Source organism: Oncorhynchus masou, chromosome 12, assembly GCF_036934945.1.
Source record: "Oncorhynchus masou masou isolate Uvic2021 chromosome 12, UVic_Omas_1.1, whole genome shotgun sequence".
NCBI lineage: Eukaryota > Metazoa > Chordata > Actinopteri > Salmoniformes > Salmonidae > Oncorhynchus > Oncorhynchus masou.
Window position 1 is genome coordinate 92,106,060 of NC_088223.1, and position 18,774 is coordinate 92,124,833.

The 18,774-nt window shown below is 45.4% G+C and overlaps 1 protein-coding gene across 1 annotated transcript in view; it reads right to left on the reverse strand.

The window, feature by feature from the left end:
• The window catches only part of ddx46 (DEAD (Asp-Glu-Ala-Asp) box polypeptide 46), a 29,523-nt gene that overhangs the window by 4,220 nt on the left and 6,529 nt on the right, over positions 1–18,774 (reverse strand). The window contains exons 10-20 of the mRNA XM_064982452.1: positions 18,501–18,676; positions 18,137–18,258; positions 15,553–15,631; positions 14,401–14,483; positions 14,099–14,263; positions 12,076–12,238; positions 11,373–11,566; positions 9,178–9,315; positions 8,749–8,898; positions 2,105–2,326; positions 1,794–2,012 (exon numbers count right to left, since the gene is read on the reverse strand). Coding sequence (XP_064838524.1) covers positions 1,794–2,012; positions 2,105–2,326; positions 8,749–8,898; positions 9,178–9,315; positions 11,373–11,566; positions 12,076–12,238; positions 14,099–14,263; positions 14,401–14,483; positions 15,553–15,631; positions 18,137–18,258; positions 18,501–18,676 — 1,711 coding nt within the window. The remainder of the gene's footprint in view (positions 1–1,793; positions 2,013–2,104; positions 2,327–8,748; positions 8,899–9,177; positions 9,316–11,372; positions 11,567–12,075; positions 12,239–14,098; positions 14,264–14,400; positions 14,484–15,552; positions 15,632–18,136; positions 18,259–18,500; positions 18,677–18,774) is intronic.

The following is an 18,774-nucleotide window of genomic DNA, read 5'->3' on the forward strand; positions in this document are numbered from 1 at the left end:
GAAGACCGTTGTATAAAACTCTTCGTCTTTTCAAATTTAGGGCAAGAAGCATTCATCCATGTATCCAGGTAAGTCTATCTAGCTACATTTTCAGATATTATAATGTTTCTTATTTTGTCAGAAAGTCATTTACATTGCAAGGTAAAGCGTACCGTTGGCTTGCTAGCTAATGTTAGCTGGCTGTCTAATGTTACGTGTTTGATCTCAGAAATCCATTTGCATTGCTAGTTATAGCCTAACGCTATAGCCTAACGCTATAGCCTAACGCTATAGCCTAACGCTATAGCCTAACGCTATAGCCTAACGCTATAGCCTAACGCTATAGACTAACATTGAAACGAGTTGGTTAGCTTTAGCTACTTGCAGATTCATGCATTGTAGTAACGTTATGAGTTGGGATTAAGGTTCTTTGTTTAGCTAGCTAGCTACAGGTCTAAACAAAAAGACTTCACTATGCAAGTGACCATTTCACTGTACTGTTTACACCTTCTGTATCCTGTGCATGTGACAAAAACGTTGATTTTATTTGACATAGGGTTGTGTTTACCAGAGACGATAATGTGAAGAACATGACCTGCACCAAAGTCAAATTAGGATATAACGTTTGGCCAACGAGACTGTGTCCAAGTTGTAAAATTCTCAGGTAGAAAGCCCAGACTTTAATTTCGTCACACTCACAACCGTAAGCTATTTTTTTGTAATTAGCTCGCCAGTAACTTGTAAATATTGTTATGAGATTATTTTCCTGTAATAATGAATAACAATTTGCTGAAGTGAAGATGATGTCAGTTATGGTCATTATTTGAACAGGCTAGCCACTGAACGTTAGCTAGCTAGCTAACATGCAAGAAACAAACCAAAACAGTGTTTAGAAAGTTGCATTTAGTTGCCTGGTTTGTTAGATTGACATGTACTAAATTCATTTTTAAAACAGATGGGTTTATTGGTGTTAAAACAGTTATGATATTTTGAACCAGCAGCCAGCCAGCTGATGCCATGCATGTTTTTGTGTTTATACTTTTTCAAAATGACAAGTTTGATGTTGGACGACAACAGAATGTTCATGTCACTACGACAACCGTCTACCGACATGTCAATAGATGTAGTATAAACCAGCTTGTAGTCTTGAAATCTTTGGTTGTTTAGTACACTATCGTATCCACTCTGCGAAGCCTCACATGTCAACCCTTAAAGAGATGAGTGAGGCTAAGGCTTAAGAGGGTGTGAACAATGCAGAATGGATGTAGACAAAGAAGAGCTCTCCAATAGGTTTACACAAACAAGTTTATCAACTTTCCCTTCATTCCTCAACTGTACGATATACCATTTTCTAACTCTGAGTCTCTACTTTAATCTAATGTAAAAAATAATATATATATATAAAAAAATATTTATATTTTTTTGCTACATAAGACCAAATCGAGCCGGTCGGTCACAAATACGAATAAGATCAACCAGTTTGTGTTGTACCGTGAGCTCCGTCCGTCAAGGAACAGACATGGTAAATAGACCGTTCAGTGTTCAACTGAAAGAGAATCAGCATGATAAATTAATGCATAGTTCACAGAGCAATGGTGAATACCTTTCGTTTAGAGATTCAATGAGCAGAGTCCTCCACCTACACCCTAGTGTTAAGTCCCAAATGACAACATATTCCCTATGTAGTTTACTACTATTGACCAGGGCCCATAAGACAATAGTGCACTGTCTAGGGATTAGGAAATAGGGTAAAAATAGTGCACTATATAGGGAATAGAGTGGCATTTGGGATCCAGGCCCATATAAAAACTGACCTGAGGGAAATCATTGATTTCCAGCTCCTCTTCGTATCTCTTGACTGTCTCGGCCTGTTCAGCTGCCTGCCTCTCCTCCTCCAGCTTCTCCACAGGGATGTAGTTGAGCTTGGCGTTGATCTTCTCAGCCAGCTGCTCGGCGATGGTCTTCGCCGAGACGGAGGGGGCCATGATGGTGCCTCCTCTCAGGATGGCATTGGTGGCCTGTTGCATCACATCCTGTCCAGAGAGAGCAATGGATTATGTCAGGATGGAAGGTTGAAGGCTACTAAAAAAACATCACACAGAAACACAGACCCACCCACACCCACCTGAGCCTCAGCCCCCAAGTTCTTCTGGGCGTTGATCCTGAGAGCCAGTCTCTTGGCCATCTCCAGTTTCTGGATGTTCCCAGCAGAGGGGGCACCGAGGTTGGCTAGGCCCCCCGCTGCTGCAGCCGCAACGGCCGCAGCACTGGGCGGCCCTCCCCCTGGAGCCGACAGATCCTTCACCCTCTTCTTGGAGTTGAACATGCTCTCGATCTGCTCGTCAATCTGTAAGGACAGGGGGAGATATTGTGTCAATATAGTACGTATTCTATGAGGTTTTAGAAACGCATTGTTTGACCACAATGGATGGGATGCGATATACATTATCAAGAGTCTGGAACCAGGCGAGTGTTCCCTACATAACCCTAGTCTGGAACCAGGTGAGTGTTCCCTACATAACCCTAGTCTGGAACCAGGTGAGTGTTCCCTACATAACCCTAGTCTGGAACCAGGTGAGTGTTCCCTACATAACCCTAGTCTGGAACCAGGTGAGTATTCCCTACATAACCCTCTATAACCCTAGTCTGGAACCAGTTGAGTGTTCCCTACATAACCCTCTATAACCCTAGTCTGGAACCAGGTGACTGTTCCCTACATAACCCTCTATAACCCTAGTCTGGAACCAGGTGAGTGTTCCCTACATAACCCTAGTCTGGAACCAGGTGAGTGTTCCCTACATAACCCTCTATAACCCTAGTCTGGAACCAGGTGAGTGATCCCTACATAACCCTCTATAACCCTAGTCTGGAACCAGGTGAGTGTTCCCTACATAACCCTAGTCTGGAACCAGGTGAGTGTTCCCTACATAACCCTCTATAACCCTAGTCTAGAACCAGGTGAGTGTTCCCTCTATAACCCTAGTCTGGAACCAGGTGAGTGTTCCCTACATAACCCTAGTCTGGAACCAGGTGAGTGTTCCCGACATAACCCTAGTCTGGAACCAGGTGAGTGTTCCCGACATAACCCTAGTCTGGAACCAGGTGAGTGTTCCCTACATAACCCTAGTCTGGAACCAGGTGAGTGTTCCCTACATAACCCTCTATAACCCTAGTCCAGGACCAGGTGAGTGTTCCCTACATAACCCTAGTCTGGAACCAGGTGAGTGTTCCCTACATAACCCTAGTCTGGAACCAGGTGAGTGTTCCCTACATAACCCTAGTCTGGAACCAGGTGAGTGTTCCCTACATAACCCTAGTCTGGAACCAGGTGAGTGTTCCCTACATAACCCTAGTCTGGAACCAGGTGAGTGTTCCCTACATAACCCTCTATAACCCTAGTCTGGAACCAGGTGAGTGATCCCTACATAACCCTAGTCTGGAACCAGGTGAGTGTTCCCTACATAACCCTAGTCTGGAACCAGGTGAGTGTTCCCTACATTACCCTCTATAACCCTAGTCTGGAACCAGGTGAGTGTTCCCTACATAACCCTAGTCTGGAACCAGGTGAGTGTTCCCTACATAACCCTCTATAACCCTAGTCTGGAACCAGGTGAGTGTTCCCTACATAACCCTATATAACCCTAGTCTGGAACCAGGTGAGTGATCCCTACATAACCCTCTATAACCCTAGTCTGGAACCAGGTGAGTGATCCCTACATAACCCTAGTCTGGAACCAGGCGAGTGTTCCCTACATAACCCTCTATAACCCTAGTCTGGAACCAGGTGAGTGTTCCCTACATAACCCTAGTCTGGAACCAGGTGAGTGTTCCCTACATAACCCTAGTCTGGAACCAGGTGAGTGTTCCCTACATAACCCTAGTCTGGAACCAGGTGAGTGTTCCCTACATAACCCTAGTCTGGAACCAGGTGAGTGTTCCCTACATAACCCTAGTCTGGAACCAGGTGAGTGTTCCCTACATAATCCTCTATAACCCTAGTCTGGAACCAGGTGAGTGTTCCCTACATAACCCTAGTCTGGAACCAGGTGAGTGTTCCCTACATAACCCTCTATAACCCTAGTCTGGAACCAGGTGAGTGTTCCCTACATAACCCTCTATAACCCTAGTCTGGAACCAGGTGAGTGTTCCCTACATAACCCTCTATAACCCTAGTCTGGAACCAGGTGAGTGTTCCCTACATAACCCTAGTCTGGAACCAGGTGAGTGTTCCCTACATAACCCTCTATAACCCTAGTCTGGAACCAGGTGAGTGTTCCCTACATAACCCTCTATAACCCTAGTCTGGAACCAGGCGAGTGTTCCCTACATAACCCTCTATAACCCTAGTCTGGAACCAGGTGAGTGTTCCCTACATAACCCTAGTCTGGAACCAGGTGAGTGTTCCCTACATAACCCTAGTCTGGAACCAGGTGAGTGTTCCCTACATAACCCTAGTCTGGAACCAGGTGAGTGTTCCCTACATAACCCTAGTCTGGAACCAGGTGAGTGTTCCCTACATAACCCTAGTCTGGAACCAGGTGAGTGTTCCCTACATAATCCTCTATAACCCTAGTCTGGAACCAGGTGAGTGTTCCCTACATAACCCTAGTCTGGAACCAGGTGAGTGTTCCCTACATAACCCTCTATAACCCTAGTCTGGAACCAGGTGAGTGTTCCCTACATAACCCTCTATAACCCTAGTCTGGAACCAGGTGAGTGTTCCCTACATAACCCTCTATAACCCTAGTCTGGGTCCAGGTGAGTGATCCCTACATAACCCTCTATAACCCTAGTCTGGAACCAGGTGAGTGTTCCCTACATAACCCTCTATAACCCTAGTCTGGGTCCAGGTGAGTGTTCCCTACATAACCCTAGTCTGGAACCAGGTGAGTGTTCCCTACATAACCCTAGTCTGGAACCAGGTGAGTGTTCCCTACATAACCCTAGTCTGGAACCAGGTGAGTGTTCCCTACATAACCCTAGTCTGGAACCAGGTGAGTATTCCCTACATAACCCTAGTCTGGAACCAGGTGAGTGTTCCCTACATAACCCTAGTCTGGAACCAGGTGAGTGTTCCCTACATAACCCTCTACAACCCTAGTCTGGAACCAGGTGAGTGTTCCCTACATAACCCTCTATAACCCTAGTCTGGAACCAGGTGAGTGTTCCCTACATTACCCTCTATAACCCTAGTCTGGAACCAGGTGAGTATGTATGTCCCAAATGGCTCCCTACATAACCCTCTATAACCCTATTGGGCCCTGGTTACTTATAAGCCCTTAACAAACAGTGCAGTTCTAAGTTAGATTACTTGTTGGTTATTAATGCATTGTCGGAACTAGAAGCACAAGCATTTCGCTACACTCGCATTAACATCAGCTAACCATGTGTAAGTGACAAATAACATCTGATTTGATTTTAAGTTAAAAAAAATGTAAAATAACTAATTAAAGAGCAGCAGTAAAATCACAGTAGCGAGGCTATATACAAGCCACAGTTGGCATTCTACTCTAAGCTTTAGGAGAGTGTGGAACCTGTACTCACATCCTGGGCCCTAGTCACATGATCAGAACCTGTACTCACATCCTGGGCCCTAGTCACATGATCAGAACCTGTACTCACATCCTGGGCCCAGGCTACATGATCAGAACCTGTACTCGCATCCAGGGCCCTAGTCACATGATCAGAACCTGTACTCGCATCCTGGGCCCAGGCTACATGATCAGAACCTGTACTCGCATCCTGGGCCCAGGCTACATGATCAGAACCTGTACTCGCATCCAGGGCCCTAGTCACATGATCAGAACCTGTACTCGCATCCAGGGCCCGAGTCACATGATCAGAACCTGTACTCGCATCCAGGGCCCGAGTCACATGATCAGAACCTGTACTCGCATCCAGGGCCCGAGTCCCATGATCAGAACCTGTACTCGCATCCAGGGCCCGAGTCCCATGATCAGAACCTGTACTCGCATCCTGGGCCCAGGCTACATGATCAGAACCTGTACTCGCATCCTGGGCCCAGGCTACATGATCAGAACCTGTACTCGCATCCAGGGCCCTAGTCACATGATCAGAACCTGTACTCGCATCCAGGGCCCGAGTCACATGATCAGAACCTGTACTCGCATCCAGGGCCCGAGTCACATGATCAGAACCTGTACTCGCATCCAGGGCCCGAGTCACATGATCAGAACCTGTACTCGCATCCAGGGCCCGAGTCCCATGATCAGAACCTGTACTCGCATCCTGGGCCCTAGTCACATGATCAGAACCTGTACTCGCATCCAGGGCCCGAGTCACATGATCAGAACCTGTACTCGCATCCTGGGCCCTAGTCACATGATCAGAACCTGTACTCGCATCCTGGGCCCTAGTCACATGATCAGAACCTGTACTCGCATCCTGGGCCCTAGTCACATGATCAGAACCTGTACTCGCATCCTGGGCCCTAGTCACATGATCAGAACCTGTACTCGCATCCTGGGCCCTAGTCACATGATCAGAACCTGTACTCGCATCCTGGGCCCTAGTCACATGATCAGAACCTGTACTCGCATCCAGGGCCCTAGTCACATGATCAGAACCTGTACTCGCATCCAGGGCCCGAGTCACATGATCAGAACCTGTACTCGCATCCAGGGCCCGAGTCCCATGATCAGAACCTGTACTCGCATCCTGGGCCCTAGTCACATGATCAGAACCTGTACTCGCATCCAGGGCCCGAGTCACATGATCAGAACCTGTACTCGCATCCAGGGCCCGAGTCACATGATCAGAACCTGTACTCGCATCCAGGGCCCGAGTCACATGATCAGAACCTGTACTCGCATCCAGGGCCCGAGTCACATGATCAGAACCTGTACTCGCATCCAGGGCCCGAGTCACATGATCAGAACCTGTACTCGCATCCAGGGCCCGGGTCACATGATCAGAACCTGTACTCACATCCAGGGCCCGAGTTCTGCTCACACTGCCCTACCCTGTGCTCTGACCTCTTTCTCCCCTCTCTCTCCAGATGAAATCTCACTTCTTGTGACGGCCAGCCGCCCAACAACCTGCCCGCTTGACCCTATCCCCTCCTCTCTTCTCCAGACCATTTCCGGAGACCTTCTCCCTTACCTCACCTCGCTCATCAACTCATCCCTGACCGCTGGCTACGTCCCTTCCGTCTTCAAGAGAGCGAGAGTTGCACCCCTTCTGAAAAAACCTACACTCGATCCCTCCGATGTCAACAACTACAGACCAGTATCCCTTCTTTCTTTTCTCTCCAAAACTCTTGAACGTGCCGTCCTTGGCCAGCTCTCCCGCTATCTCTCTTAGAATGACCTTCTTGATCCAAATCAGTCAGGTTTCAAGACTAGTCATTCAACTGAGACTGCTCTTCTCTGTATCACGGAGGCGCTCCGCACTGCTAAAGCTAACTCTCTCTCCTCTGCTCTCATCCTTCTAGACCTATCGGCTGCCTTCGATACTGTGAACCATCAGATCCTCCTCTCCACCCTCTCCAAGTTGGGCATCTCCGGCGCGGCCCACGCTTGGATTGCGTCCTACCTGACAGGTCGCTCCTACCAGGTGGCGTGGCGAGAATCTGTCTCCCGCCACGCGCTCTCACCACTGGTGTCCCCCAGGGCTCTGTTCTAGGCCCTCTCCTATTCTCGCTATACACCAAGTCACTTGGCTCTGTCATAACCTCACATGGTCTCTCCTATCATTGCTATGCAGACGACACACAATTAATCTTCTCCTTTCCCCCTTCTGATGACCAGGTGGCAAATCGCATCTCTGCATGTCTGGCAGACATATCAGTGTGGATGACGGATCACCACCCCAAGCTGAACCTCGGCAAGACGGAGCTGCTCTTCCTCCCGGGGAAGGACTGCCCGTTCCATGATCTCGCCATCACGGTTGACAACTCCATTGTGTCCTCCTCCCAGAGCGCTAAGAACCTTGGCGTGATCCTGGACAACACCCTGTCGTTCTCAACTAACATCAAGGCGGTGGCCCGTTCCTGTAGGTTCATGCTCTACAACATCCGCAGAGTACGACCCTGCCTCACACAGGAAGCGGCGCAGGTCCTAATCCAGGCACTTGTCATCTCCCGTCTGGATTACTGCAACTCGCTGTTGGCTGGGCTCCCTGCCTGTGCCATTAAACCCCTACAACTCATCCAGAATGCCGCAGCCCGTCTGGTGTTCAACCTTCCCAAGTTCTCTCACGTCACCCCGCTCCTCCGCTCTCTCCACTGGCTTCCAGTTGAAGCTCGCATCCGCTACAAGACCATGGTGCTTGCCTACGGAGCTGTGAGGGGAACGGCACCGCAGTACCTCCAGGCTCTGATCAGGCCCTACACCCAAACAAGGGCACTGCGTTCATCCACCTCTGGCCTGCTCGCTCCCTACCACTGAGGAAGTACAGTTCCCGCTCAGCCCAGTCAAAACTGTTCGCTGCTCTGGCACCCCAATGGTGGAACAAACTCCCTCACGACGCCAGGACAGCGGAGTCAATCACCACCTTCCGGAGACACCTGAAACCCCACCTCTTTAAGGAATACCTAGGATAGGATAAAGTAATCCTTCTCACCCCCCCCCCTTAAATGATTTAGATGCACTATTGTAAAGTGGCTGTTCCACTGGATGTCATAAGGTGAATTCACCAATTTGTAAGTCGCTCTGGATAAGAGCGTCTGCCAAATGACGTAAATGTCACATGATCAGAACCTGTACTCACATCCAGGGCCCGAGTCACATGATCAGAACCTGTACTCACATCCAGGGCTCCGTCCTCGTCATCAGAGTCCTGCAGACCCAGAGCGGCCTTCTGCAGCTTCTTCCTCTCGTTAGCCAGGGCATGCTCCGTCTCGTCAAACTTGAAACCCTTCCCCGAGAACCCGCTGCTACTCTTGATGCTTTTACCCTCCTGGGGAAAGAAAAAGGCCATTATAGAGAGGGTGTGTTACATTCACCCACTGATGACACAGTGCTAGCAGCAATGGGAAGTCAGCCAGCGACAAAACCGGTCTAATCTTGTTGAATATCGAGTTGAAGAAATTTTTAAAAAGGACACGGAATATAATATTGTAATTCGTCGCTGACAATCATCAGCTGTAATGCACAGTGTTTTTTTGTTGTTGCTGGGCACACACAGACCGTTTCCACGACAACACAGGGACAGCACTACTTCAGAACTTCCTCTTACCGCTTGCCGTTGGTTTTTGAAGGACAGCCACAGCTGCTCCAGCTCCTTGGGCACAGGGGACCCTGAGAGCTCCAGGGCCTTGATGATGTCCCCGGCGTAGCGTGCCTGCTCATCTGTGATGAAGGTGTAGGCAAAGCCCTGGGACACAACAAATCAGGGTGGTTTTAAAATTAGGGTTGTAACGGTACACGTATTTGTTACGGAACCTGGGTTCGGACCTCGCAGTGAACCCTGAACACTCGGCCTATACCTTCCACTGAAATGTATCTTCCGCATGTCTCATGTAAATCTGAGCTGGAAAAAAATAAAATGTAACCTTTTTTTTTTTTACCTAACTAGGCAAGTCAGTTAAGAACAAATTATTATTTTCAATGACGGCCTAGGAACAGTGGGTTAACTGCCTGTTCAGGGGCAGAACAACAGATTTGCACCTTGTCAGCTCGGGGGGTTTGAACTCGCAACCTTCCAGTTACTAGTCCAACGCTCTAACCACTAGGCTACCCTGCCGCCTCTACGCTCTAACCACTAGGCTACCCTGCCGCCTCTACGCTCTAACCACTAGGCTACCCTGCCGCCTCTACGCTCTAACCACTAGGCTACCCTGCCGCCTCTACGCTCTAACCACTAGGCTACCCTGCCGCCTCTACGCTCTAACCACTAGGCTACCCTGCCGCCTCTACGCTCTAACCACTAGGCTACCCTGCCGCCTCTACGCTCTAACCACTAGGCTACCCTGCCGCCTCTACGCTCTAACCACTAGGCTACCCTGCCGCCTCTACGCTCTAACCACTAGGCTACCCTGCCGCCTCTACGCTCTAACCACTAGGCTACCCTGCCGCCTCTACGCTCTAACCACTAGGCTACCCTGCCGCCTCTACGCTCTAACCACTAGGCTACCCTGCCGCCTCTACGCTCTAACCACTAGGCTACCCTGCCGCCCCTACGCTCTAACCACTAGGCTACCCTGCCGCCCCTACGCTCTAACCACTAGGCTACCCTGCCGCCCCTACGCTCTAACCACTAGGCTACCCTGCCGCCCCTACGCTCTAACCACTAGGCTACCCTGCCGCCCCTACGCTCTAACCACTAGGCTACCCTGCCGCCCCTACGCTCTAACCACTAGGCTACCCTGCCGCCCCTACACTCTAACCACTAGGCTACCCTGTGAGTACAGGTTCTGATATGACTCATGATCACATATTGATTTAGGAATTACCAACCCTTTGGAATTTATTGGTGGGGCAAAAAATTAATTAATATATATAAGTTAATATTTTAGATTGATTGTGGGTTCTATCAATATAATTATCTGCATTATTTCCAATCCCCCATTTTTATTTTTTAAATAAATACTTATTTTCCTTATTTATTATTATGCATTAACCATCTCTCCCCTAATTAGAGTAAAATAATGGACAACAATACTTAGGCTTCTACTTCCAGCTATTCGTTTTACGGACGAGGTATATTTTACATTAGCTCTCTTGTTTTTATTTGTTTGTTAGTTAGTCTCACCCTTCAGCTCCACTCAATCCCCTCCCATCTATCTCTGAAAACCATCCAGTTTTAAATACCAACAACTCTGTATTTTCTTAATGAAACTCAAAACTACAGTAACTACTGGCCTTACATTTTCCTGCTGTAGCAAAACTGAACCGTGACCCCAAACCAGCAATACGTACCAAACCGTTCCACCCCTAGTTTGAAATTAATGGTTTTTAGATTTTACCTTTATTTAACTAGGCAAGTCAGTTAAGAACAAATTCTTATTTTCAATGACGGCCAAGGAACAGTGGGTTAACTGCCTTGTTCAGGGGCAGAACGACAGATTTGTACCTTGTCAGCTCAGGGATTTGAACTTGCAACCTTCCGGTTACTAGTCCAACGCTCTAACCACTAGGCTACCCTGCCGCCCCTACACTCTAACCACTAGGCTACCCTGCCGCCCCTACACTCTAACCACTAGGCTACCCTGCCGCCCCTACACTCTAACCACTAGGCTACCCTGCCGCCCCAATCAATCAAATGCATCTTTTTTTTCCTAATATGGTTGAAGAGGTCAAATAAAAATAAAAATTTTGCCCAGTAATTTGTTCCATTTTAGTGATCAGAATTCCTGGAATTCTTGATAAACTAGTAACCACAATGAATTCGTTTGATGGACTCCTAGGGTATCGTAAAGGACCACTACTCACTTTGTTCCCGGCTCTCCCTGTACGTCCAGCCCTGTGGACATAGTCCTCGTAGTGGTTGGGACAGTTGTAGTTGACGACGAGGATCAACTGCTTGATGTCCAAACCCCTGGCTGCCACAGAGGTGGCCACCATTAGCCGACACGCCCCGTTCTTAAAATCATTGATGACGCTGTCTCTGTCGTACTGGTCAATGCCTACATTGAGGGGACGGAGATAAACAGAAGCTTGTTATCAAATGATATAGTTCAAAACAACGGACATGATAAAGGCGAAATGGTTATCTGCCATAAATAAACATGGTTTAATTAGAAGATATAATAAGGAAAATGGTCTAGGAGACGATGAGCTCAGCCCGGTCACTTTCAAACCACCGAACTAACTGAATGTGCTCAGCCCGGTCACTTTCAAACCCTGAACTAACTCAGTGTGTCCCAAATGCCACCCAATTCTCTACATCAGGGGTATTAAACTCAGACCCTACGATGTCCCGAACTGGCTGCTTTTCTAGTCTACCTGATAATTAAAAATTGCACACACCTGGTGTCCCAGGTCTAAATCACTTCCTGATTGGAACTGTCTTCAAGGTCCAGAGTTGAGTTTGAAGGTGCTACTTTAACGCCCTACTTTTGACCGGAGGACCAATTTTGTGGGCGGAGCCTCAGAATAATAACAATAGAACACTGGCGCGTTTGTATGACATTACCTCCGTGCAGAGACATGCAGGGGTAGGAGGCCTTCATCAGGTCTTTGAGCAGCCCGTCAGCATGCTCCTGTTTGTCCACAAAGATGATGACCGAGCCCTTCTCCTGGTAATGGCCAAGGATCTCTAGCAGCTTCAGGAACTTCTGGTCCTCCTCAATTACCAGCTTGGTGGAGAGAAGACATGATGAGGGGAAAACATGGATGTCTATGTGACTTCAGCTAGATAAGAGAGAAATGGCAGCAACACTAATTTAACAAAATGACCAATATGGAATATGTAAAAGATGAATGGTGGTGCCATTGACATTCTTATTTATGATGAAAAGTTGAGGACTCAAGATATTATTTCCACCTTTCATTTCATTAAAAAAAAAAAAAAAAATCTAAAAACATAATTCCACTTTGACATTATGGGGTACTGTGTGTAGGCCACAACATCCAAAATCTAACCCGTTTTTAAAATTTAGACGAACACAGAAATGTGAAATCAAGTTTTAAAAAGTGTGAATACATTCTGAAGCCACCGAAACAAAAAAAATTTAAACAAATATTTTTTTTCAATGCAAAACGTGTAAAGTGTCAGTCCCCATGTTTCATGAGCTGAAATGAAATCTCAGAAATTGTTCATACTACACAAAAAGCTGATTTATCTCAAAATGTTTTGAGCACAAATTTATTTACATCCCTGTTAATGAGAATTTCTCCTTTGCCAAGATAATCCATCCAGCTAACAGGTGTGGCATATCAAGAAGCTGATTAAACAGCATGATCAATACACAGGTGCAAAGGCCACTCGAAGATGTGCAGTTTTGTCCCAAAACACAATGCTACAGATATGTCAAGTTTTGAGGGAGAGTGGAATTGGCATGCCGACTGCAGGAATGCCCTTAATTTCTCTACCATAAGCCGCCTCCAACGTTGTTTTAGAGAATTTGGCAGTACAGCCAACCGGCCTCACAACCACAGACCACGTGTAACCACGCCAACCCAGGACCTCCACATCTGGCTTCTTCATCTGCGGGATCGTCTGAGACCAGCCACCCGGACAGCTGATGAAACTGTGGGTTTTGCGAATCTGAAGAATTTCTGCACAAACTTTTTTTTTTTTTAAACGCCTCAGGGAAGTTCATCAGTGTGCTCGTCGTCCTCACCAGGGTCTTGACTTGACTGCAGTTTAGCATCGTAACGGACTTCAGTGGGCAAATGGTTTTTTTCTTGAGCGGATATTCAGGAGGCCGGAACAAAATTCCAAATAAATTTGTAAAACTGCTAAATTTAAAAAAAATCGCAACAAGACCAAACGGATATAATATTTGAATAAAACACAATTTCTAACTTTTCTTACATTGGTATTTTTAATTTAAATTTAATTTTACCTTTATTTTACTAGGCAAGTCAGTTAAGAACAAATTCTTATTTTCAATGACGGCCTAGGAACAGTGGGTTAACTGCCTGTTCAGGGGCAGAGCGACAGATTTGTACCTTGTCAGCTCGGGGATTTGAACTTGCAACCTTCCAGTTACTAGTCCAACGCTCTAACCACTAGGCTACCCTACCGCCCCAATATTCGTATATACTGTATCTGTGTTATATGTGGGAAGAGTCTGGAACAGATTTCCGAAATGTTAAATCACCTGGAGCTGATTTTGTAGTGTTTTTACTGTCTTATGTCTCAATTTTTTTTATAAAAAAATAATAAATTTGTTCACAAAATTTGAGGAGCAAAATAAAATGACTGGCCTGCGGGCCTCCAGTTGCTCTGACGGGATGGTTTACAAATATATAGATATATCCTGTGTAGAACAGGAGTTTTTCGTCACCACATCACATGATTGACAAGGAATAACTCCGGGCCCTATCCACAGGGCACCCAAAAAAAAAAGGTTAAAGAGATGGAACTCGCACCCTATTCCCGTTATAGTGCACTACTTTTGACCAGAGCCCTATGGTCCTTGGTCAAAAGTAGTGCACTATAAAACGGTAACATTTAGGACACACAGAGAATGTAAAAAGGCCATTCTTACCACATGTTGCTCCACATCAGAGCACACCACGCTCCTGCCTCCCACCTGAACCTCGATGGGCTTGGACAGTATCCTCCTGGCCAGTGCCTCCATGGCCCGCGGGAACGTAGCTGAGAACATGACCGTCTGACGGTCTGGACGCACGTTGTCCATGATACGCATCACCTGGAGGAAGGAACATTACAGGAGAGGATATGACCTATTATTCTGGTGCCCGGGTCAGGTGTAAATAGCTGCGATAACATGAAATGATGCGATTTTTCTTAAAAAAAAAAAAAAACACGTAATGTGCGTCTGTCTACCTGTGGCTCAAAGCCCATGTCGAACATTCTATCCGCCTCGTCCACGACCACGTACGTGGCTCGCCGCAGGTTTGTGACTCGACCTACACACCCAAGGAAAGGATAAGTGACACAGGAAAACAAGTTACTCTCTGGAAAGTGGGCTCACCCAAAGCTTTCACACAAAGTTCCTGAACCCCCTGGTAAATTTACCTCAACAAGCCTAAAAACAAATACACACACAAAAAAAAAAGGCTTCCCTTTTCCTAAGGCATTAAATATTTCACTTCAATTCACACAACTGCCATTTATTGTGTTCAGGCCTACTGTTAAGCGGACAGATTATTAGGTTTCTATATTTGTCTCGTCTTGCGTACCATCTCAGGGGCACGAGGAACCTGTAAAAATGTCAGAAAACAGCCAATACAATAAAAGAGATGAGGCCACGTCAAAGCACTATGTTGACCCCCTTTTCACCTACAAAACGAAACAGAGAGATTACCTGGCATGTGCGGAAGGAAAGAGCGCTATAAAAAAAACTGTGCGTTTTATTACATGACTCTATTTTTAAAATGTAGCATTTTACACACACACACACACAGTCATAAAACAACACTGACTTTTAAATACGAATGTAAACATATTCACACTTGTCGGACGACCATGTTCTACTTTAGGCTTCACATGTTATTCAAATCCATACACGAGTGAAATGTCTTGACTTTTTACATGACTTAACAAGGAAACTTGACTTGGGATAAAGGTTTGTTGAAAGCTTGACTTACGCCTCCGAACGTGAGGACCACCCACGAGGCAGTATCGTCTCTTCACCTACTTGTAGCTGATCATTATTTCTTCAGGGAACACTTCAAAAATGGTCGGATATGATTCCCAAGGCGGTCAGATAACGTTGACAGTTTTAGTAAAAAATAGGTACCAACGTGACTCTCGTACGGGAAACATTTCATGCAAAGCAGGACATTATACATCTCACTTTCTATCAGTACGTGGGTCAGAAAGAGACCTTTCTAAGTCAAAATAATTATAACACTGGACATTGCACACACACACACACACACTGCAGGTTTCTCACATATCAGAAATCCCTATCATTATATGTTAACGGGATACAATACACACAAGAGAGCTATGAGGAAAAGGTGTGTCACTCACCACTGTTGGCACCTAACATGTCAATCATTCGCCCCGGTGTGCACACAATGATCTCTGCTCCCCTCTTCAGCTCAGCAATCTGCATCACAAGCAAGAAACAAAACATGTTTTTTTTTTTTAAATAACGATATTCAACCAACGTACAATCCCGTTTGCCTTTTCCTAACTGATTATAGGGCTTGACTAACTACTTGCCCAAAAGCTCAAGGTCACATGTCGCCCCCCCCTGTAACACCATGTTAATCTTTGTATGATGCGAGGAACAACTTTACAAAAAATAAAAATGTATTAATAATCAATTTAACCTTAGAGAATCCGACAGAATTGGAGGTTACACTATGCCAACTGGGCTTCTCTGTATATTCAAGCCTGTCTTAAAACACAGCACTGCCCCTTTAAAAGGCTCTCCTGGCGCACTGCCCCTTTAAAAGGCTCTCCTGGAAGATGGTTGGCCACACTTGGGAGCTTATCAAACATATAAAAAGTATTTGGTTGTAATGTTTCTGTCTTTATAAAATAATTCCCCCCAGGGGCTCGAAATTAAGGGCGGTTGAAAATAGATTCTGGGGGACAGTTCTGGGACGACATATCTCAAATGTATTCAACCACTGCACTTTAAAACATTTTTTAAAAGGCAAATGAGGCGGATGCAACAGATCAGAACGTTTAGCTTAAAATGTTGATCAAGTTTTTATTTCTGCTATGATCTGTTGCATCAGCCTCATCGCATTAAAAAATAAATAAAAATGAAAACAACTATATGCAACTAGCAGGAAACTCCAGTTCTCAAAAGCACACTCAAGGGGTTTCATGTGACAGATAAAAATATCCTGTTAGAAATTAAGTGGAGATTTAAAGATGCATCAACTAGCACGGGTTGCTAATATAACTATTGATGCAACAACCAGCATGGGATGCTAATATGTCTATTGATGCAACAACTAGCACGGGTTGCTAATATGACTAGTGATGCAACAACTAGCACGGGTTGCTAATATGACTAGTGATGCAACAACTAGCACGGGTTGCTAATATGACTAGTGATGCAACAACTAGCACGGGTTGCTAATATGACTAGTGATGCAACAACTAGCACGGGTTGCTAATATAACTATTGATGCAACAACCAGCATGGGATGCTAATATGTCTATTGATGCAACAACTAGCACGGGTTGCTAATATGACTAGTGATGCAACAACTAGCACGGGTTGCTAATATGACTAGTGATGCAACAACTAGCACGGGTTGCTAATATGACTAGTGATGCAACAACTAGCACGGGTTGCTAATATGACTAGTGATGCAACAACTAGCACGGGTTGCTAATATGACTAGTGATGCAACAACTAGCACGGGTTGCTAATATGACTAGTGATGCAACAACTAGCACGGGTTGCTAATATGACTAGTGATGCAACAACTAGCATGGGTTGCTAATATGACTACCGATGCAACAACTAGCACGGGTTGCTAATATGACTACTGATGCAAAAACTAGCATGGGTTGCTAATATGACTAGTGATGCAACAACTAGCAAGGGTTACTAACGACTAGAAATATGCATTTGTTTGCCGGACAATAAAAATGTTAATTTGAAACCCAATAGAACATGAGAATATGCCATGGCAACCAGCATTTAAGTGTTTATAAAATAATTCCCCTCAAAATTTCTATTGTGAGATTTCAGCTAGGCTACTTTGAAACAACGACATGTTTCATAAAATTATAAAACATCTAGGTTTTAAACAATTAAGTTTATGGTTAAAATTATTATTATTATTATTTTTTTTAAATGCTGACAGCCACTGTCCTTCACTCTCCTGGTCTTATGACTAATTAATCTGAACGAGCCATGCCTCCAGTATGTTCGACAGAATCAAGCCTTTTAGACACGAACACTACTTATCCTTCATTATATTTCGGCAAACATGAATACCGTTTAGCCTATATTTAATATACTTAAAAAGTCTCAAAGTTTGGCATCATTTTTGGACATGAGGCTGTAGCCAATATGCATCTCACCTACACTTTGACGTGTATTTTGTACATGAAAAAGATATTTGAATATTATTCCAATGTTGGCGCCTCTGATCCAATTCTGATTGGAGTAGGCCAACTGTTTGACAGTGATGTTTTTTTAATCTATTTTTTATTGTCCATTCAAATAACTTAAATCTATATTCTTCTTCTCCGACATATTATTTTTTTTACATTTTTTTTTTAACTTGTCCCAGACAATAGAACAAGCATTAATGCTGTGTTTTCATGTGTTGCTGCCACGCTATGGTCTTAGATCTCTCTTTATGTAGTGTTATGGTGGTCTCTCTTGTCGTGATGTGCGTTTTGGCCTATATTTTATCTTTAATCCTGTCCCCGCAGGAGGCCTTTTGCCTTCTGGTAGGCCGTCATTGTAAATAAGAATGTTCTTAACTGACTTCCCTAGTTAAATAAAAAAAATTAAAAAACATATGTCGAGCCCTGTATTATTCAAACCTACAAACCAGGATTTCTTTAAATACAATGTACAATTTTTTTTACTTTTTTTTTTTTTTAAATCATGGTAAATCGGAATTGGTTCTACCTGTTCACTAATCCCAGTGCCTCCATATACACACACCACCCTCAGGTTCAGAGGCTTGGAGAACTTCTTGCACTCCTTGGTGATCTGCAGAGCCAGCTCTCTAGTGGGAGTCATGATCACAGCTGAATGGGGGAAGAGAACGGACAAATAGAACTCAGACAACATACTCTCATCGTCTATTTGCCCTTACAAAATACAGCACCTTCCTTGAACAGCTGTCATATCGTTTGATAGGACCATTTCTGCTCAGCAAATTAAAATTGTGATTTACACATAGAAAGCAGACGCCAGCATTCAGGTTAATTTAGGTGTAATTGATATGGGGTTGTATGACAGAAAACTAGTAAAAAAAAGGGGCCCTTACCGATGGGTCCCTCAGCCTCCTCCAGGGGCCTCTGGTCCATGATGTGACGGTACATGGGAAGGAGGAAGGCGATGGTCTTTCCACTGCCGGTCTTAGCGATGCCAATGAGATCTCTCCCAGACATGATGGCTGGAATGGCCTGAGCCTGGATGGGGGTGGGCTTCTCATAGCTGTGTCTGGAGATGTGAAGACAACATCACTTAACACACCTATCTAGAAGTGTATGACAAGTGAATCACAGGCGACATCAGCACTGAGCTAAAAAAGGCGAGAG